General features: G+C 46.0%; 2 protein-coding genes across 8 annotated transcripts in view; one reads left to right on the forward strand and one right to left on the reverse strand.

Moving 5' to 3' along the window:
- LOC144108642 (protein SERAC1-like) overlaps positions 1-22,587 on the forward strand; it is a 92,943-nt gene that overhangs the window by 46,488 nt on the left and 23,868 nt on the right. For all 7 annotated transcript variants that reach the window (XM_077641847.1, XM_077641855.1, XM_077641833.1 and 4 more), the window contains exons 7-10: positions 1,065-1,218; positions 17,949-18,174; positions 18,294-18,394; positions 18,471-18,568. In XM_077641847.1, the coding sequence (XP_077497973.1) occupies positions 1,065-1,218; positions 17,949-18,174; positions 18,294-18,394; positions 18,471-18,568 (579 nt within the window). The remainder of the gene's footprint in view (positions 1-1,064; positions 1,219-17,948; positions 18,175-18,293; positions 18,395-18,470; positions 18,569-22,587) is intronic.
- Positions 13,370-14,928, reverse strand: LOC144108684 (uncharacterized). The gene has a single exon (XM_077641860.1). The coding sequence runs from the start codon at positions 14,920-14,922 to the stop codon at positions 13,414-13,416; it is 1,509 nt and encodes a 502-aa protein (XP_077497986.1). The 5' UTR covers positions 14,923-14,928; the 3' UTR covers positions 13,370-13,413.

Below are 22,587 nucleotides of genomic sequence, written 5' to 3' on the forward strand. Positions count from 1 at the left end.
CCCTCAATAAGTATTGCGAGGCTTAGTAAGGCCTGGGTCTGGGCTAATTGGCAAACCATGCTTGACACAAAGTGGCCAGAAAACACAATGACAGACGAAGCAACTGATGGCATACTTAATGCTTGCGGTCACTGCCTGTCCCATCTACCTCCAGTGCCTCTAGCATCTCTCGTGTGATCTGCATAAGCTACAGATGTCTTGAAATCAGGAGCACAGTGGCCACAGTGTTTGAAATCATAGTCACGACAGTGAATCACAAGAGTTTCACGTATTTCATGTACATTGGTGGCATGCTCTCGCAGTCATTCATTAAAGTATTGCCCACCCTGGGCAACGTTGAAGCAGCCGCATGGCGGAGATATATTGTAGACAATAAATACCCTCTGCACAGTCTACGTGCCTGTTGGCATAACGTGTCAGTCAGCCTACAAAGTCTGCCAAGTTTATGAGTTGTTAAAAAGAGCGTTTTCGTTCACCCTTCGAGCATGAGAACACTTGGATGTATAGCAGGGCTATTACCGTGTATTTTTAATCAGCAGCCTTGTCTCTGTCATTCTTGTTTTGCTTTTTGAGGATGCCACAGCGCAGTAGAGCAGATGGGTGGGGTAGCCGCTCGAGCTGATCAATCTGCTGCAAGAAACTGTGGTCAGTCAAGTGCCGACACGAGGCAAGAAAGCGCTGCTACCCTGCACACTGTTAATCACCTGCGCCTCTTATTATTTTGCTCTCCTACAAGGCACTGCTTCCATTCTCTAAAAGTGAGCCAGAGCAGTTTGATGTGCTCAAAATTGTGAGCAGTAAAGATGTTCCTTTTCTTTTGGCTGTTATGTTCCCGGATAATACCATTTCCCAGTTGATGATTTTGTCAAATTCTGATTCAGTGCAATGCATGAGTGCAGTGGGACGGCCAAGGTGAGTTCTCAGCAGGTGGGGGAAGCAGCACAGATGCGGACAGAAGCACTAGAAAAGCTCTTTGCTGTCAGCAAGATTCTGCTGTGTGCGTGGGCAAAGCTCTCTGGGTATGGTGCATTGCACACGGAGATATCTTTTTTTTTTTTTTCCAGGCTGGGTTGGCATACTGGCTCGCTGGCTACGCTCGCCCGAGGTGCTGCTCTCGTTTCCTGCTGGCCGTGCTCTGGCCAACATGGACACGGATGCACTGTCGCCCACGGAATACTGGGACGGGGTCTACCTGTTACATCCCCAGTACAGGAACAGGTATGTGTGCTTGTGGCCAAAGGGAGGCTTCTTCTCAAACTAGCACGAGACAAATTTAACCAGTTCTTTACTGGCGCGTTACGGCAGAAAAGAACTGGTCCAGAGATTGTTCTGTGTGCCTCATCTCTGTCTTGGTCTCGTACACTGATGCTAGTTCACCAACTTTCTGCAAAGGGCGGCCTTGCATCACTAAATGGGTTCATTATGAGCATTTCATTGAGACTTGCATGCCGACGCATGCGCATGGAAATTGTACAATGGTTCAAGTGATGGCTCTGACCCGGCTTGTCTCTTCACACTTGGAGTTAGCATTAGCGTTATCCCAATGCACTGGCTGCCACTGGTGCTGTTCAGCCCTTGCATTGGACCACATAGCTGGCATGTATTGTAAGAGGTCTCATCTTGTTACCGCTTTATCGTCAGCACAATAACCTCACATTACAAGTACAGCCCGGAAGTGGCTGCATGCATGGAGCAGTTCCAAATTGTCAGCCAAACCATCATTTATGGCCAACCATGCAGAAAATCATGTTGTTACACACACGTCTCTTCTGTACTTCAGTTCATTTTTTTATTTCATTGGTACCTGATGCGGTTTGTACTTGACCAGAGTGCTTGATTAACTGGCCATTTTTGTGGTTTCAAATTTTTGCTAATGTAATAAATGCGTGTAATGGAGGCACCCCTCTTCTTTATGTGGATTCCTTGGCAGAAGGAGTCTGTTCACTATGGGGCTGAATGCAGGGCCCCTACCCATATTTGTTTGCCAGCCTTTAGGCTGTGGCAGCAGTGGGAATGTGACCAACGGGACACAGCACTGTGTTGTGTCCTTGCCTGTGTCCCATTCGTTAATGGCGTTTCTCAACATGCTCAAGTTCTGCATGTAAAATGTCCTGATGTTAGCGATACACTATAGTTGGGGCCCTTCGTTTTCGGATAAAACGATTTCTTGCACCCTGAAGAAGCATCCACACCAAGTATGAGTCTTCGGTAGTGAGCCGGCAATTTATTATGAACTTTTAAGAACCAAGTTTTTTAAAATTAGTGGACCGATTGGTGCTTCGTAGTGACCTATTTTGGAACTAATATCGTGAAAATAAACGTCACTTTAGTTCAGTGACATCAGCAGGCACCACACGCTGTCATTCGCTGGAGCCACGGTAGCAATGACATCACGGGCACACTTCCGGTAGCCGTGAAAGTCGTCTGCTTGTGCTGCCGCGCGAGCCCCTCGGGCACACGTAAGCCATATGGCTTCAATTTACCTCTGCCGCCTCTTTCTGTCGGGAGTTTCGGAGCCACTTGCAGTGTCTTTTTCTTCCGCCCAAGATGATTGCGCCTTAATCCGGGTCCATTACTGCTAAAGGCCCTGTCACACTAGCACGACACACTGCCGACATCGACCCGACAAAGACACCGGAGATTGGCCAACCCGGTCGGCTGACCTCGTCTTTGGCAGACCGAGCATTCAAACTAGGCCGACTGCGACACCAGCACGACCGATGACCAGATGTCTTCGCAGTGTGACATAGTTTGAGACCGGCGACGGAGACAAAACCAGTCTAGCGACCAGGTCTTCGTGAGATCGGCCGCCGAGCAAAAACATTCACCAAACATGAACTCAATTTACATTCATAAGAAGCTCTGGGATAGATCAATGTGAAAAATGTATCATCTCTGAGGATCGTTGGCCAATACCGAGGTGATGGTTTAAGTGATAACTACGATACAAGCAAATTTCATCCTACAGCCGCTTGCCGCTGCTGCTTGGTGTGGATTTCCTGTCGTCTGCTAGATCCGCTGCTGAAGGCGTCGTGGAAATCAAGACAACTTTATTTTACTATGGGACGGGCTCGCAGTAAAGGCAAAGTGACCAGAGTAGTTCTTTTATTACGGCGCTGGCTAGTTCCGAAGCGTCCTCATCTACAGCATCGATGCGAAACCAACTAGGCTTAGCGACAACCAGGGCAGCCGGGAAGCAGCGCAATTCGTCGCCCGGCGCTCCCGCAGGCGCGTCGTTGCCGAAAGCTCGACTCTTGCGCAGGCATGCTATTGTTGCTCGAATATAGCAGGCAGCCTTTCTGTTAGCATGGCTGTTTTGTCTTTTCTGGTGCAAACATGAAGTAGACTGAGCCAGCTGGCCGGCCAACCATCCTGGATCCCGCTGGCCACGGTCATAAAAATGAGCTTAAGATGGTTTTTGATGTAAATCATAAACGTCGGGATAGAGAAATGTGAAAAATATTTTATTTTTGAGGATCCTTGATCAGTAGTAGCAGTAACAACTGTTGAAGCAAAACGTGTGCTGGAGTTAACTTGCAGTGACACCACAGTTTTCATAGTGTGTATAAAGCTTGTGTGTGCTTTATATAACCTTTTTTTAGAGCGTTTGTATATTTTTCTCATATTGTAATAAATTGATGGAGTGGTGTTGCAAAGCTTTTTTATCATTACACTATACTTTTTGAGCATTAAGTGATTTCCAAATAAGTGGTTTGCTGCAATGGAAAAATAAATATTCAGTTAACGTGACGCGAACTTTTTGCCAAAGTAAACTCAATAGACTGGAATTGTTCGTTTAATTCTGACGTTTGAACAGCTGCGCTTTCAGCAAACTTTTTTTGGCAGGTTAAGAAAAGGGTGTTCAATGCCGTCCCGCTGCAGTGGCTCAGTGGTTAAGGCGCTCGAATACTAATGTCTCTCCAATTAACCCTGTCCTTTGCCAGCTGCGCCGACCCTATGTCTGTAAACTTCTTAATCTCATCCGCCCACCTAACCTTCTGCCGCCCCCTGCTACCCGCGTTTGTTCCCTCACCCACTGTGCCCACTTCCGGTCTCTTAAATTTACACCTATCATTTTTCTTTTCATGGCTCGCTGCGTTGTCCTGAACATAAGCTGAACCCTTTTCGTTAGCCTCCATGTTTCTACCCCGTAGGTCAGTACCGGTAAGATACAGCTGTTGTACACTTTTCTCTTGAGGGATATTGCTAAACTGCCATTCATGATCTCAGAGAACCTGCCGTGTGCGCTCCATCCTATTCTTATCCTTCTAGTTACTTCCCTCTCATCATGATCCGGATCAGCTGTTGCAACCTGCCCTAAGTAAAGTATTTTTTTGCCACTTCCAGCCCCTCGCTGCCAATTGTGAACTGCTCTTTCCTTGCTAGTCTGTTGAACATTACTTCGGCTTTCTGCATGTTAACGTTTACACCCATCGATCTGCTCTGCCTGTCTAACTCATTGATCATGAGTTGCTGTTCACCTCCTGAGTGACTCGGCAAGGCAATGTCATCAGCGAATCGCAGCTTATTTAGATATTCTCCATCTACTCTTATTCCCAATTGTTCCCAATTCAGGCCTCGGAATACCTCCTGTAAACAGGCGATGAATAGCACACCTCCTGAGTGACTCGGCAAGGCAATGTCATCAGCGAATCGCAGCTTATTTAGATATTCTCCATCTACTCTTATTCCCAATTGTTCCCAATTCAGGCCTCGGAATACCTCCTGTAAACAGGCGATGAATAGCACACCTCCTGAGTGACTCGGCAAGGCAATGTCATCAGCGAATCGCAGCTTATTTAGATATTCTCCATCTACTCTTATTCCCAATTGTTCCTTATTCAGGCCTCGGAATACCTCCTGTAAACAGGCGATGAATAGCATTGGCAAGATCGTGTCTCCTTGCCTAACGCCCTTCCTTATTGAAATTCTATTGCTGACTTTATGGAGGACCATGGTAGATGTGCAGTTGCTATATATATCTTCCAGAATTTTGACATAAGGCTCTTCTACATCGTGATTACGCAATGCCTGTATGACAGCTGAGGATTCCACTGAATCGAATGCTTTCTCGTAATCAATGAAGCCTATATATAGAGGTTGGTTATATCCTGTGCATTTCTCTATCACCTGATTGATAGTGTGAATATGATCTATTGTGGAATATCCTTAACTAAAGCCTGCCTGATCATTTGGTTGATTAAAGTCTAAGGTTTCCCTGACTCTATTAGCGATCACCTTAGTAAATACCTTGTAGGCAACAGACAGTAAGCTGATCGGTCTGTAATTTTTCGTCTTTGGCGTGTCCTTTCTTATGAATTAAGATTATATTTGCGTTCTTCAAAGCTTCTGGTACGGTCGAGGTCATAAGGCATTGCGTATACAGGGTGGCTAGTTTTTCTAGCACGATCTCCCTTCCATCTTTCAACAGATCTGGTGTCACCTGATCTTCACCAGCTGCTTTTCCCCTTTCCATTGCTCCTAAGGCTTTCTTTACTTCCTCTTTCGTTACTGGTGGGATGACGCATTGCTGTGCACTACTGTTTCTTTCATTAACATTGATTACATTGGATACTGTTCAGGTCTGTGTAGAACTCTTCGGCTACTTTAACTATCTTATCCATATTGCTAATGACATTGCCCTCCTTGTCTCTTAATGCATATATCTGGTTTTTACGTATGCCTAGTTTACTCTTCACCGCTTTTAGGCTACCTTCATTCTTTAAAGCATGCTCGATTCTCTCTATATTAAACTTCCTTATGTCGGCTACCTTGCGTTAGTTTATTAACTTGGATAGCTCTGTCAGTTCTGTTCTGTCCATAGGGCTAGACGCCCTCATGCTTTGGCGTCTCTTAATCAGATCTTTCGTGCCCTGGGGTAGCTTGCCGGTATCCTGTTGAACTGTCCTTTCGCCTACATCTACTGCGCACTCCTTGATGATAGCTATCAGATTATCGTTCATTTTATCAGCATCAAGATCGCTGTCCTCATTTAAAGCCGAATATCCTGAATTCCTGCGCTTTCCCTTTTACTTTCTTTTCACTAGCTGCTTCTGTTCCCTGTCGAACCTAATGCGAGAACTTACCATTCTGCGGTTGCTGCAGCGCACCTTTCCTAGGACGGCCACATCCAGAACAATTCCAGGTTGATTGCATGGTATGAAGTCGATTTCATTTAGTCTCACCATTGGGGCTCACCAGCGTTTGTTCCCTCACCCACTCTGCCTGCTTCCGGTCTCTTAACTTGAGCTGAACCCTTTTCGCTATCCTCCACATTTCTGCCCCGTAGGTGAGTACTGGTAACATACAGCTGTTGTACACTTTTCTCTTGAGGGACATTGGTAAACTGCCACTCATGATCTGAGAGAATCTGCCATATGCACTCCACCCCATTCTTATCCTTCTAGTTATTTTCGTCTCATGATCCGGGTCAGCTGTCACTACCTGCCCTAAGTAGATGTATTCCCCTACCACTTCCAGCACCTCGCTGCCAATTGTGAAATGCTGTTTCCTTGCTACCGGATTACCCGGGTTCGAACCCGAATACGGCGGCAATGTTTTGATGGAGGCAAAATGGGGCTGTGTGCTGTGTGATGTCAGCGAACGTTAAATATCCTCAGGTGATCGAAATTATTCCGAAGCCCTTCACTACGGCACTTCTCTCTCTCCCTACTCTACTGCTTTGTCCACAGCGCGGTTGAAGTGTCCTCCTAAAGGAGAGCGACAGTTACTGTCTTTCATTTCTTATAGCCACAAATATTATTTTTAAAGGGCCACAGAAAGGGGTGTTTGAGCTTGGCTTTAAAATGCTTGCACTATGTAGAGTACAGGCCACCGAGCGTCCATGCCGCGTACGAGACCTCAAAATTGAGCGTGAAATTTACAATACATTTTTAAAAACCCGCTTTTGCACCTCACGGCGACGCCCAGTGCCGGGCTTTCGCACGAAAACCTGGCAGACGACGTCATGGCTTGCAGATGACGTCATTGGTTCGCAGCACCAAATTCTTTCACATGTCACGTGCTACCAAGGCCACGTCCACTCCGCGCGCGCCGCAGCCGGCGGAGGTAGGGAAGGGGCCCAGTGAGTGGGGCCGGCAGAGGAGCGCCGCCGTTTTGGCGTGCGAGAGGAGAGGGAAAGGCGCGAAGACGCAGAAGTTCAAATTTTGTCTGCACATAACTCAGCTTCCACAAAACGCATTAAAATAATTCTTGCTGGGGGATAATTATGAACCATTGTCTTTTAACATCCCAGACATAACGCACCTTTATTGAAACCCCTTCTCTGGGTCCCCTTAAGGCTCGATAAAATGGCCGAGTTTACATAAACAGGTTTCGCAAAATATGGTATCATATTGGATGCCTCAAATGCGTTCCAAATACCGCACTTTAGCATCGTTTTTGTGTGTGCGTGTTCTCCCGAAGAATAACTGCCTTATAATAGGCAGCCGCAGAGGTCCTTGACTTCGCCAAAAGTATGACGTTTTATCATTTGTGTCATCCGCCTTCTATTTATATATGATACGTGTCACGCTGTGAGCAAAGCAGCTCACTTTCAAGGAAGCGCGTTCGGCCCCAGTGCGCGCTTCCGAAGCGCGATGAAAAGAGTGGGCACAAATATGTCAGACGCTGTAGCAGACGGCACGGTTGTCGCCACCCTCCACGGAGTGGCGGAGAGGGGCGCACGCATCAAGGCACCTTAGAGGTGACTGGTGCAGCGCACCGGCCAAGTTTTCGCACATGTGTCACTTGCTTTACTTCTACCGTGAGTGTCACACTTCAGATGTGCACTCCTGAAGGCAGCAAATACTCTGTCCTCCGTGGCGTTGTGGTTGTAGTAGTAGGTTCTCAGCCTGGGTTGAGAACAGTTAAGGATAAGAGGTAATGGAGAATACCTAAATAATCTGTGATTCGCTGATGACATTGCCTTGCTGAGTCACTCAGGAGATGAACTGCAAATCATGATCAATGAGTTAGACAGGCAGAGCAGAATGCTGGGTCCAAAAATTAACATGCAGAAAACCAAAGCTGTATGCGCTGAACTAAAAGTACAAATGGGAAAAATGGCGTAGCGTCATGCAGTAGCTTGCGTTTAATGTACATAAGCCTCCATAGAGAGGGTACATAGACGGTGTCGATTTATACTCATTTTCTAACCAGATCTGGGTACTCCGTGAGCAGATGACATGCAGGCGGCTAGGCGCGGAGGAACACGTCTGATGCGCTCTCCTCATTTGCTGAGGAGGTGGCTGCCTTTGGTAGTGGTGCAAGTTAGTTATGGGATGGAGTATAGATAGGAGATTGGTAGCATGTGCAAAGAAACATTTGTAATAGATTAGGAAAGAAAATCTTAATTAGCAACAATATTTTAGTGGAACCCGCAATTTTCATGTTATGAAATAATGCGCAAAAAGGTAGGGCATCTTATGTCTCGCAGAAAAACAAAACTGTTTTAGTAAGCAATGTTGTAATGGCGGCTAGTTGGCTGTTGTAGTAAACTGTCTTGGAGTGTGGTGAAAAATGCCCCGAAAAAACCCTAACTATGGAATTTTTTTTCTGAAAAACCCTATATTTACTTGAATTTGAGCTTGAAAAATTTCGCCCGATTTTTACCCTCCACATTCTGGAAAAATAAAACCTGAATATGAAGGGCCCTTACTATAGCGTGTTGCTAACTCACTACTAGCCCGACACACACTGAGTTACCATATATACTCGTGTATAAGCTGCTCTCCTGTATAGCCCGCACCCCCAACTTTCGGCCGCAAAAATTTGAAAAAGACCAAAAAAACTCGACAAGTCGCCTACTGCCTGGTCGCCAGCCTGCTTCTTTCCCACCTGCGCATTGGAGTTGCCCATCCGTACAGTGTACTGTGATTTTACTTTGTTCATTGTCGATTTCACGTCTTCATAGAAACTTTCAGCAGTCGGGTCATCATGGCTGGATGTAGGCGTGTAGGCCTGCACCACCTTAAGCTTGTACCTCCTATTGCACCTAATTACGATAGCTGCCACCCTCTCGTTAACACTACAGAACTCCTGTACAACCCAGCTATATCCTGATTAATGAGGAATCCCACACCTAGTTCTCGTCTATCCACTAATCTGTGATAGCACAGTATGTGCCCGTCCTTTAATACTGCATACGCCTCACCTGTCCTCCTAACTTCACTGAGCCCTATGACATTCCATTTAATGCCCGCTAGTTCCTTGAACAGCACTGCTAGGCTAGCCTCACTAGATAAAGTTCTAGACTTGAACTTTGGCAGGTTCAGATTTCAATGGTGGCCTGTCCGGAGCCAGAGATTCTTAGCACCCTCCGCTGTGTCCCAGGTCTGACCGCAGCCGCTGGGGACTGAGGGCCGATGGTTAATTGGTTTGATCATAGAAGGTTGTGGCCAAACTATCCTGGATAGTTTGATAGTTTGCGCTCGTCCTGTGCTATGTGTTCTTTTCTTTTGTGTTGTGGTTTTAGTGCAATATAACATGGCTTCTGTACACGATCACCAACTAGCCCGACAACAGCTCTTGAAAAAAGTTGCTAAGCTGATGGTTTATTGCGTCATAGTTGCCTTTATCGTAGTGCTTTATAGTTTTTGTGTGTGTTCTATTTGTTGCTAGTCCAAAAGAGGAGGTAGCGTGAATGACATTGTGGTCACTGATTCTTCGAAGCTGTGTAATTGATGTCAGAGTATCAGGGTTACTGGACAGGATTAGATCTAAAGTGTTTGCAGATTCCGGTGTGACGCGCGTTGGTTCTAAGATTAACTGGTTTAAATTAAAGTTCAAGCAGATGTCAATGAAATTTCTCATCTCTGCTGGGACTGCTATTGAAGAAGACGACAAGTTACACCAGTCTATGTTAGGAAAGTTAGAATCCCCGAAAAGAAGAATAGCAGCATTTGGGTGGGTTCTTGTAAGTTGTACGAGATTGTTATTAAGCTCTTCACAGAATTCTGGAGTTGCATGTGGGGGCCTGTAACAGACGCCTAGTAGTACTGTTACTGGTGGTGCACGACATGGCCCACCGAATTTTGAGCTTTGATTTAATGTTCACAAAAGAGCATGAAACCTGGTGATATGATATTAGATACGTGATCGCGCTTTGGAAGAAAACTGCGTGCATTAGTGAAGGTTACAGAAAACGAAAGGTCATATCTTGTTAAAGGCCGTGGTTGATGCTTGCTTTGCGGATGATGGGATGTTTGCTGCGCGATTTCTTTTACGGAATTTGATGCTTCGTCAAAGATGTATCGTTTTTGGCCCATGAAAAGGGCCTTGTAAAGTAAAGCATATTTATTTATTTTTTTATTTATTTAAAATATACTGTCAATCCCCAGAGGGATTGTAACAGGGGTGGGTATAGAAAAACAATTTTACAGTACTATTAACAAAGAATTATACCAGAGAGAGCGGCACAATCGACTGGTTACATTAATACAGGACGTGTCAAGGGATATGTACAAGGAAGTCAAGAGGCAACACAGAAAACTTACTGTGTTTCAAAATACATAAATAACAATGGTAAGTACACAATTTGTAAAATTAGGATCATAAAATACATGCAAGTAATGCAGCACAAAAAATGAAAGCAGAATGATCAATGTGATAATAACACAGATACCATACAATAGTTTTACTCTGCGTTTGGCCACAATAGTGCTTCTTCCACAAGCTGGGTAAAGTTTTCAGGCGAGCTTTGTTGTGCAATTACTGGATCAAGTTTGTTCCACTCGCGCACTGCGAGAGGAAAAAAGGAGTAGAAAAAGGCGTTGTTTTTACACGAAAATTCCTTAATTGTGAGAGCGTGTTTGTGGCGTGTGTTTCTAGAACGGTTGATACTAACAAAGGCTAAGGGATCAATCTTAAAGGAATTGTTAAGCAGTTCAAATAGGAACTTCAAGCGGTGTACCTTGGCTCGGTTAGTCAGCGTCGGAAGGCCTGCGAGATGCAGTAGTTCAGTTGGGGAATCGGTGCGGCGGTATCTGTTGAATATGAAACGAACAGCCTTGCGCTGCACGCTTTCTAATATTGTCACATCGTTTTTCACGTACGGAAACCAAGCTATGTTGGCATATTCAAGAACTGGACGAATGAGGGTGACATATGCGAGTTGCTTAGTGCAAGGAGCAGAATGACGCAGCATACGTTTGAGAAAGAATAGTTTGTTCGTAGCTTTTTTTGTGACGTTTCGAACGTGCGTTGACCAGTTAAGATCTGATGTTATCGATACGCCCAAGTACCGATACTTCTGCACTTTACGTAGTGGGACGTTGTTGAGGCGGTATTCAAATTTTAATGGTGCCTTTTTCTTGCTAATTGTCATGGAAACTGTTTTGTCTGGATTCATAATCATCTGCCATTTATTGCACCATTGCGCGACATGATTCAGGGCGTTGTTAAGGTTTACTTGGTCATTGGAATTTTTTATCTCTTGATAGATCACGCAATCATCTGCGAATAGGCGAACTTTGACATTTATATCCCTGATTACGTCGTTAATGTAGAGTAGGAACAAAAGCGGAGCAAGTACTGAGCCCTGTGGGACGCCGGATAGAACAGGAACCGTGTCTGAAACGCATTAACCAAGCTGCACAAACTGGTAGCGATCTGCAAGATAGTCACTAATCCAGCGAAGAACCGGGCCGTCTCCAAATAAGTTCTCTAGTTTAAATAACAATTTCATGTGGGACACCCGATCAAAGGCTTGTGATAAATCTAAAAAAATAGCATCAATTTGTGACTGGTCGTTTATGCCTAATGCGAAGTCATGGAGGGTTTCAATTAGCTGGGTAACGGTTGATAGGCCGGATCTAAACCCATTTTGGTTTGGATTAAGTAGATTGTGCTCTTCTACAAACTGGGTCATGTATCTAAGTATTATATGCTCCAGTAATTTACAGCATGTGCAGGTCAGTGAAATGGGGCGATAATTAGTCGGTGAAGATGAGTTGCCTGACTTGTGCACGGGGACTACTTTAGCTATTTTCCATTCTGATGGTAAACGGCCTTCCCGGAGTGATTTTGAGTAAATAAGAGAAAGAAACTTACTGACTGGTTCCGCATACCGTCTTAGAAAAGCATTTGGGATTCCGTCCGGTCCGTTGCTTTTCTTCTCGTCTAGACTCAGCAAAAGCGATAACGGTCCGCTCTCAGATATAATAGGAACGCCTGGCAGTTTGACGTGGGCGGTAGTGCTGGGCCTGCATTCAGGAAGCTGGTTGTCGTCTGGCGTAAAAATTGACTGAAAGTACCGGTTGAATGAATTTGCCTTTTCTCTGCCTTCCTGGGGAGATACCGGCGGATGAGGGTTTGTACGTTGATTTATATAATGCCAAAACTTATACGGGGCTGTTTTGATAAAATTGTTTAAAGTACTACTGCAGAAACGTTCTTTCGAGCATTTAATTTTACTCTTAAGTTACTTTGTTAATTCCTGGATCCGCAATTGGTAGTCTGGGACAGCTCGTAACTTGTTAGATTTGCGTAGCCTTTTTATTTTGCGCTTCGTATGTATTATTTCACGCATGATCCAAGGATTTTGCTTACGGATGACCTTTTTTGTTGAGGGTACAAAACGGTCAATGCAATGCCCAATATGAGCTTTGAATTGAAGCCAGGTCTCGTCTATGCTGATTTGTTCGTTGGTGCAGAGATCATAGAAGTCTGGAAATTCGTGAGCAAGGTATGTAAGTATGGCTGCGTCATCTGCTCTATTAAATACGTGTACACTTTTAAATGGACGATGAGAGCGGATGACATTCGGTAAGGGCAAGGTGCACACCACCAGTTCATGGTCAGAAGGGCCTTCATGTGTATGAATGTTAATTGTACCGCGGAGGAAGTGATCTGTAACAAATATTAGGTCGAGAATTGTTCTGGACGCCCCCTGGATGCGAGTGGGCGTGGAAACAAGCTGACTTAGATTAAATGTGAATAAAAAATCAAGCATTATGGAGCTTGCCACAGTTCCTGAACCCAGAGAGCTCCAGTCAATTTCTGGAAAGTTAAAATCTCCTGCCATTAGTATCCTGCTGCCAGACATATGCTTTAACATGTAATCAAACAAGGGATCTAGGTACGAGTTTTCTGCGTTTGGTGGCCGATAAACAGCGCCAACGTGTGCGATACCATTTGTCAGATAAATCTTACACCAAACTGCTTCAACTGTTGGAACGTCCGGCATGACTGAATATTTTATGTCACCTTTAATAAGCAGAGCGACGCCCCCTCCTTTTGATTCTCTGTCTTTTCTTACAATTGTGTAGCCCGGCGGCACAATTTCACGGTCTGAAATGTTTTTGTGTAACCATGTCTCTGTAACTGCGACAATATCGGGTTTAAAGGCCAGCACAATAGCTTCAAGTTCATGTGTTTTATTTGTAATACTGCGTGCATTTAAGTTGAGTACAGTTATTGACGTTTGCTCCTGGTGATTCGCTTTCCAGTGTTGTTTTGATCTTCGTTTCTTGCCTTAACTGGAAAAATGTCACTGCTCTCACTATCCCACATGAAGAGCTGACCATTTATTTTCACTTTGTCATATACCAGAGATACCTTTTCTTTTCTATCACGGTGTTCTTTAGTGCGGTCCCATAATTTTTTCCTAACATTCCTGACAGCAAGCGAAAAATCTTCTCCAATGGAGAAACCGGAATCTTTTAGTTTAGAACATTGTTTAAGAATGCTAAGTTTGTCTCGGTAGTCAAGAAACTTCAAGATTATAGGCCTAGGTCTAGTTTCGTTGTCTTTACTTGGTCTGCCCAGACGATGAATTCTTTCAATGTCTGTCTTTGTAATTCCAAGTACATCCTCAAAGACCGTTTTCGTGACAGTTTCATGCAAAGTGTCTGTAGTTTCATCCTCCTGCTCCTTAACACCGTAAATAATTAGATTAGAGCGACGGCTTCTGTTCTCAAGCTCATCGAGCTTGCTGGTCATGGTAGCAAGGTTACGTTCTAATTCCGTAACTTTCCTGGCGCACTCCGTGAGTTGCGTTTCAAGCCCACTAATTTTTTCAAGCTTCTTTTCTATTGCAATAAGCTTCTGGTTGGTTACAGCTTTACCTTTCTTAATTTCCTGAATGTCTTCAGCAATTATCTTCAGCTGTTCAGAAATCGTTTGGTCAATAGGGCCGGGATTTTCTTCGATATCACCGCCAAGCAAAAGCTGATATCGGAGCGACACAATCACATTCAAGAGCAATTCACAAAGCGGCTGTGGGCACGGCAGCAACAGTAAGCAGACGTTGTTACTTCTAAATGATTTCCCGTAACGTTTGCTCACCTGTGCGAAAAATGCGAACGGGTTGGTGACGCTCATCTTGGCGTTGCCGCCGCGCCCACTGCCGAAGGATCCGGCGAAGCCGCATTGTATACTGGATGGTCCCGATGTCCGTGTCGATGCGTTTGTGGTTTCCGTTGATAGCCGCGTGGTGCCATACGAGATACGATAGTCGCGCTGGTGAAAAGTGGCGGGTCGAAACGCTGGGATCCCTTCATCGCCTCCAGTAGTCCGAAGAATGGTCACTGATGCTTGATATGCCGATGGCGGCGCCTCTGGTAACAGCAGCAATCCAAGAAAAACCTGTGCGAAAAATGCGAACGGGTTGGTGACGCTCATCTTGGCGTTGCCGCCGCGCCCACTGCCGAAGGATCCGGCGAAGCCGCATTTTATACTGGATGGTCCCGATGTCCGTGTCGATGCGTTTGTGGTTTCCGTTGATAGCCGCGTGGTGCCATACGAGATACGATAGTCGCGCTGGTGAAAAGTGGCGGGTCGAAACGCTGGGATCCCTTCATCGCCTCCAGTAGTCCGAAGAATGGTCACTGATGCTTGATATGCCGATGGCGGCGCCTCTGGTAACAGCAGCAATCCAAGAAAAACCTGTGCGAAAAATGCGAACGGGTTGGTGACGCTCATCTTGGCGTTGCCGCCAAGTAAGTAAGTGCTTTCATGTCTTCTGAACTCAGCGAGAGAAATCCTCGCCAATGCTGTATTCTATGCCTTCCAGCTTTCGGCCTTGCGACAGAATGGCTTCTTTCATCTTCCAATTAGCAAATTTCACAATTACTGGCCGGTTAGGTTACTGGATTCTGAGTTTCGCCCCAAGCGATGGGCCCGTTCTATTTCCATGGGTTCAGTGTTTGTTTGTAGATGATTACTGCATATTTTCAACACTAGTTTTTCAGATTCGGCAAAGGTTTCATTAGCAGCAGGGTTGGAAATTCCATAGAAGATGAGATTATTACAGCGCAATCGGTTTTCAGCGCCATCCGTGCGAGTTTCCAATATGGAGACGAGCCGAGTTGTTTCAGTTGGTGCCGTTCGTATTGCATCCAGGTTGTCACGTAGAGGCATGAGGGTTTGATAATGGGCTTCTAAGCCAGTCATGCACTTGTTTAGATCATTTATTGTTTTGTCTATTGTAGTGAGCTGAGCCTTGAGTCCCTGTATTTCTTCAAGTTTAGATTGACCTGCAGTAAGGTTCTGCAACTCGGTCAGTACACAATCCATGTTGGCAGGACCTGGGTTAGTCTCAACATTGCCAGATAGGATTAGTAGCAAGTGTATAACGTGAATACATTCAGCGGCAACCGCGACACAGCACCGTGGGCTCGGCAGCTGTACGAGAAAGTAATTGCTTGATTTTTTAGCAAAAAGAGAGTAAGTTTGACTGACCTGCATAACGAAAGCAAACTGGATAGTGGACTCTACCGTGGCACAGTCATCGAGCCCACAGAGCTGTATCGACTGCAGTTCTCTTAAAGCTGGTGGATCTGTTGCTGTTTATGGCAATGGTGGCTTCCAAGGCGTTCCGAGGAATGGCAGTTTGCATTCCAAGGGTGGTACGGACGGGAATGACGGTGATTTGTTCTGGTATGGGAAAGGGTGGCACGTGGCCGCCCCATCTTGGTAGAGGGAAACTGGGCCCAGCGATGCATCCGACGACGCACACGCAAGGGCAGGAAGCAGTAGGCATCTGATAATGCTGGAGACCTTCTGCATGACGAGAGCAAACTGGTTAATGGCACAGTCACCGAGCCCACCTTTTTCGCTCACAGTGCCGGATTTTGTGCACAACGGGAGCCGTAATGCTATTGTGCTAAAACTAGCTTTCTTTACATGAGCTTCATGGCTGCTGTTTCCCAGCTGGTACATTTTTTTTTCTTTTTTCCACGGTCTCTTTTCATCGAAGAAGGGAAAGCGGCAGGGGCTAGCCTTGGTGTGTGGCCTCACAGTTGGTTTGCTGTGCTTACCTTGGTTTATTGTATGGAATTGAAAAGTTGAATTGAAAAGTTTATTCGGCCATATTTACAACATGCCCCCGGGGAGAGGCAAAAGGAGGCAGACAGAGCATGCCTCCTGACGAGGCCTACACCCCGGCTTACACATCAGGACACTGGTGACTAAACAACAAATCACATTTACAGTAAGAAAAAAATCACTTTTCAAGAAAAGAACAGCATACTTTAGGGTAGCAGACCTGATCACAAAGACAAAAGAGAAAGACATTACTAAAATCTAAACAAAAAACAGAAACATGATACCGTTACGCCTGAACTGTCTAACCATAAAAATACAACACAGCTTATAACTATAAAAACAAAAATCATTTGCAAAATAGATAACAGACACTGGAGTATAAATATACAGGCAACAAAAAAATCCACAAAACTTGTTAAAAAAACAGTACCAACTAAACTCAAGTAATCTCAAAATTACAAAAGAGGAAAGAGCAACTTCTTAAAGACAAAAGAGCTTGTAGCTTCTTGAGCCATTTCCACTAAAGGTGGGTGCGTATTACATAAGGATGCAATTCGGTTAATTATACTTTGTGTTCCATAATTCGTTCTGGATCTTGTAGTAGATAGCGAAACCACGCGCAGTTCGTGTTTAATGTTTCTAGAAAGGTACATATTCTGGAAAGAAGTGAAATACTTTAATTTTATAAAACATGTGAATCGCTAAGTTAAAGTTGTAACAGTTAAGGAAACTGCATGCATGAAAAGCATATTCTGGAAAGAAGTGAAATACTTTAATTTTATAAAAACATGTGAATCACTAAGTTAAAGTAACAGTTAAGGAAACTGCATGCATGAAAAGTTTTGAAGAGATTTGTTTCATCAGTTGGACTTATACATAAGGCACGTAAGGCTCTTTTCTGGAGAGCAAATAATTTATGTGAATCAGTTTTATTGCAGGTACCCCATACTAGATTGCAACATACTAGATGACAGTGAACCAGAGCAAAATATAACTGTTTTTTTAACCTGCTGTGGGAGAAGGTGTCTTATTCGATAAATCACACGTAAAGATTTGGCCATTTTCAATCTGATGTTGTACACGTAATCGGTCCACCCTAGATCACTGCGGAAATACACACCAAGAAACTGAATGCTGCACTTCCTCAATTCTTAAGTTATTAAACTGAAGTGAGATGTGGTGATCTACTGGCTTATTTTCTGGGTGGAAAAGCATGAATTTCGTTTTGTTAACATTCAATTCAAGTTTATTGACAGAGAGCCAGATCATTAACTCTTTCAGCCAGACATTTGATTGCTGTTCAAGTGTTTGTAGGTTAGTGCCTGAAAAGAACACGTTTGTGTCATCGGCATACGACACAATATTAGTAGTTAAAGGAATATTAACAATTTCGTTGATGTACACATTGAACAAAAGGGGTCCTAGAATAGAACCTTGGGGGACGCCAAATTTTACTAAACCAAATTCAGATTTTATATCGTCTATTGCCTCCGTGAATATGCACAATCGCCACTCCTTCATTATTAGCATGTTTCTGGCTCTGCTAGTCTCCTGTAACAGATGACTTGCCAGTTTTCCTAACCCCTAGCTGCTTTTGTAGTGAGTGCTAACAGCAGTGGCACGTAAGCTTCAAGGAAAGGTGGTTTCTCTTAGTGTTGCATCTCATGCGCTTGCTGTTGCAGGGAGCCGTCTGTGACAGCAGACATCATTTTTGTGCACGGTCTTTTGGGCAGCGTGTTCAAAACGTGGAGGCAGCATGACAGCCAAGGCACACTAAACAAGCTGGAAAGCCTGCTGGAAGAACCGACAGTGTCAGCAGTGCGGAGCAGTGCCTGTAAGATCATGGTGGATCATACATCCCCTCGAGCGCGGGCAATGCACCAGAAGTACACCAAGTGCTGGCCAAAGGTATCCCCGTATTTCTTTCCTGAAGCTCTGGCATGGAAAGCAGCGTGTGTGAGGCATTATCCTGGCAGTAGCAGTGCAGACACTGAAGCTGGATTGCCTTGGTTCTTGCTGGCTTGCAGAGCTGGCTAGCTGAAGACATACCCAACACGCGGATACTGGCTCTGGACTATGACACATATTTGAGCCAGTGGTCGCCGAACTGCCCCCTGGAGTCGGACAAGTGAGTGCAGCCATCCCTGGAAGCTGCAGCACTAGCTGGGCTGTACTTTTTCTGTCCTGTCATTGCTTTTTCACAGGCGGACACTGGTGTTCAGAGCAACTGACATGTTGGCCAAGCTTCATCGAGCTGGTGTGGGAGGCAGGCCTATTATTTGGATTACGCATTCAATGGGAGGTAAGCGGTTGCTGGACCTGAGGGAAGGGCGAGAGTGTCCTTGCTTGTCTATACATATAATGGCTTCGAACTCTGGGTGGAGTTGAGGTCATGTCACAGGCTGTTGTTAAAGATGTTCCATGCGGAAGCCTTGCTCACTGGATGGAAGGTGAAGCAGTCGCCCCAGGCATCTGTGTACCTGGGTGGAAGATTAACATTGCTGCAATTTTGGGTTTTTTCTGTAGTTTGGATTGGTAGGGACTACAGGTACTGGAGTGACATCCAGTCCTTTTCCCTTGCGATAGTAGTCGCTACTCCCCAGTTGGTCTTGTGCTTTGTGGACTCCATGTGTTCCACAAGCACATTAGATGCAACTTTCTTCTTTCTGATTTCGTTCTTATGCTCCTTCAGTCATCTTTCGAAGTTCCGGCTCGCACCTATATATATTTGCAGTCTGCGCAGAGAATTTGATAAGTGATGCCCTGTAAACCTCTTTATGTCCTTAATGGCCTCCAACTCAGGCTACACACACATGCATGCACGCACGCACGCACGCACAGAGACAGAGAGAGTCATGTATATTCACTGGGCCTCTTCGATTTACCACGATCGGGCAGCCCGCTGGCTGCCAGCAAGTTCGCCCCTGACAGGAAAGCGCATCATGGTCACATGGGCTGGCGGCACGGAGGAAGACTATAAGGAGTGGAAACTCCGCCGTCTGCGGCGACCAGAAAAGGTCACAAGCCCGAGGCGCCACTATCCTGCTGGCGGCCTGGAAAGAAACTACTGCATTTCGGTTGCCAAAGCAACCGGTCGAGCGTGTTGCTCCTGTTCGGCCGCGCGCGCCTGCCTTCTATTGAGGGCACTCTCGTGCGCTTCTTTACCGCTGGTAGCCCGAAGAGCAACTGCTGTTAGGCTTCAACCATTTGAACACAGTAAAAAATAAAACGCGTCCTTTTCCATGACCGCTATAAGATAATCTGTAGCTTCTGGTTGTACGCAGGGCTTTTGTTTGACACCCGTGCGTTGACTTTGATTGGATGGGTATAAGCGCTGCTGGCATTCGTCGAAGGCAAACATGCCTTCACGTTCGTCGAGTATGTGACCACGCTAAGTTTCATCAGCTGGAGGAGAACGCGGGCGTCGTACGGCACAGCGTTTATACGTCAGCCGAGAAGGCAACAAGCGGCTACAACTTCTCACCTTGCTCACCTTCTCCCTGCAACACTTGTAACCGCTTTTGCAATTTCGAACAAAACACCTGCGTCCCATCTTAACTAGCAAATTCCGAAGGAGGCCGCACTGCTCGTAGCAGCGCTGTTAGTATTACGGCCCTCCAACAGGCACCGACAAGAACTGTTGCTGTTTGACTTAAGGGTGCAGAAATACAACTTCCCGGCGTGCCCGCTGAAGCAAACACCCATGTCGTCTGCTTGTCGTCTGCTTTGAGCGCGTGCCGCCTGCCCGGGCGCTGCATTTTTAATTTTTTTTCCCTGCTGCTTCTACGAGGCGCCGAAGGCGCCGCCACTGCATGCGCCCCCCGTCGGCGCATACAATTGTGACTTTATCTGGTCGCCTGCGCTCGCTCGTGCTGACGGGAGTTTCACCTCTTATACGGTCTTGCTCCGTGGCTGGCGGCTACCGGAACCAGCCCACGGCGATCACGGTGGCAAGCTATGCACGGATCACAGAGGGCAGATGCTCTCCATAGCTTCGCGTTCTGCAGCGTCTCATTGCTATGCATGCGTACGGCACAAATATGAGATCGAAAACAATGACCTGAAGTTATTGAGGGCTGCCGCAGACTGCAGAACAAACAGCTGATCGTGCTCGCACCCGTACACATCGGCAACGACAACGCTAGCGTGTGCCTTCGGTGCACAGTGTGCTGTGTAAGCGTCGAGAAATCCTCAAAAGCATGTGATGAGCAATCGCAATCTAACGTCTTTCATTTGACACCACATTGGAGGGAAAAACTGCTCGTGCATTGCTCGTCAAACGACACGCCATACTCTTGGATTATCGCATGTTTGTTTACTACGCAGTAAGTATGACTGGTATATATATGACCGCAGACGATTGACCCTGCACGGTGATTGACTCTGCGCTGTGGGCGTTGCAATTTCCACGTTTGTGAACTCCTGAGGACTGTAATCAGAAAAGAATCGGGATACGTTCCATTCAACTGTAGTCTGTCAGCCGCCGGCTTTTGCTGCTGGCAAGGAATGCACGCATAATCTTGACAAATGCGATCAGCTGATTGAATGTTCATCTGGAACAAGTGGCTGTACTATACAAATTTAGCTGCGTATCGTGTCTGTAATGCTACAACTTTACCGCAGAGGACTGGCACTCGAATGAAAGCCGCTGCAATCTGGCCTTGCGTGTTGGCGCCTCACGTACCACGTGTGCATGCATGATGTTCCACGCTAGGAAATTCTTGTTCTCTCTTTAATGCGCCAAACGTAACGAGATGCATGCGTACGGTTTTTCTCAGACATTTTAACCATTTGTGACGGAAGGCCCGAGCATCAAGCTGTACAACAGTTGGTGACGACATAATCTGCACTCGCCTGGATCGGCTGCTAAGTGACAACTGTGTGGCCATGGACATATATGCGCGCACAGAGATGCATCGAGCAGTTTGCTCGTGAAGGCTTTTAATAAAGGACATGTTTCAATCAATCAAACGTTTCTAAAACCATATCCACCTTTCCATTGCACAGAACGCAATGAAGACCATACGCTTTTGTATCGCGCTCAACTAACACCTCGCCAAACACAATCAGCGCATGCATATATGCGCGTGTCTGAGTGCGTACTCAGAGCTGGAATCTGCGGTCGCTCTCGTGAAAGGTCTTGAAACACCATCGCAATGTCAGCTGAGCGCACGAAATTAAAAGCCGAAATATTTTGTGAATCAGAACTATATGCAACTGTAATATGAAGCGAGCATTTGTGCTTGCGAGGTGATGAGACGATTAAACTGCGATCACACACACGTACGCAAAACAAATGGATAAACAGCGAGAACTATCGCAAAAGACGCCATTGCAGGTGACACAGACGATGATGCACCGTGGTGTAGTCGAAACAAGCGCCTGCATCGCACAAAACATCACATGAAGAACCGCGGTCCTTCTAGTTTATATAAAAATGACCACGCGCGCTTCCCGCTACCATACCAGTTCTCCATCGTCTGCTAGTTGCCCGAGTGCTGCCAGCACAAAATCGTCCTGGCGAGTCTGGCTGCCCGCTGGCAGTCCGAAACCGCCCAGCCAGACAAAAACGAACGCGTTCTGGGCAGCCACCGGAAGTGCGCGGAGCAGCCCGAGAAAATGGAGCGCCTGGCTCCGCGCTCTGGCAGCCCGCAGGCAGCCTGCGGGCTGCCAGAGGCGGATAATCGAAGAGGCCCTCTGTAATTCTGTTTATCAGGCCTGCATCTGATGTCCCTAAAAAAATATCTACACAAGGCCCCAAGATTGAGCTTCTGACCTATGCCAAGCACGCCGAGAGCTCATCGAGTTACGACAGTCATTTCGTCCATTGGAATCGACTGGTCCTCTTTTGCCAAGGTGTGAGCGAATGTTTGATGCATGTTGTGCACACTTATGATGCACATGTCACTCATGCTCCCACATGCAAGTTGCGGCACGAGTTGTTCAGGGCAGAGAACTTTCCTGGGCGCCGCCTAAAGTTCTCCTGTGCAGACTATGACTATGCTGATATAGGTGGGAGCGGGAACTTCAAAAGACAACTGAAGGAGCACAAGAAAGAGGTCTTTAAAAAAAAGAATGTTGCATCTAACTTTCTTGCGGAACACATGGGATCCACGAAGCACAAGATCAACTGGGAACAAGTATCCACTATTGCAAGGGAAAAGGACTGCATGTCACACCAATACGTGTAGTCACTACCAATCCAAAGCACAGGAAAAACTCAGAATTGCAGCAACGGTAATCTTCCGCTAACGTACGAAAGATGCCTGGGGTGACTGCTTTGTCTTTTGGGCTTTCCGTTAAGTGAGCAAGGCTTCCTCA

This window comes from Amblyomma americanum, chromosome 1 (genome assembly GCF_052857255.1).
Source record: "Amblyomma americanum isolate KBUSLIRL-KWMA chromosome 1, ASM5285725v1, whole genome shotgun sequence".
Classification (NCBI taxonomy): Eukaryota; Metazoa; Arthropoda; class Arachnida; order Ixodida; family Ixodidae; genus Amblyomma; species Amblyomma americanum.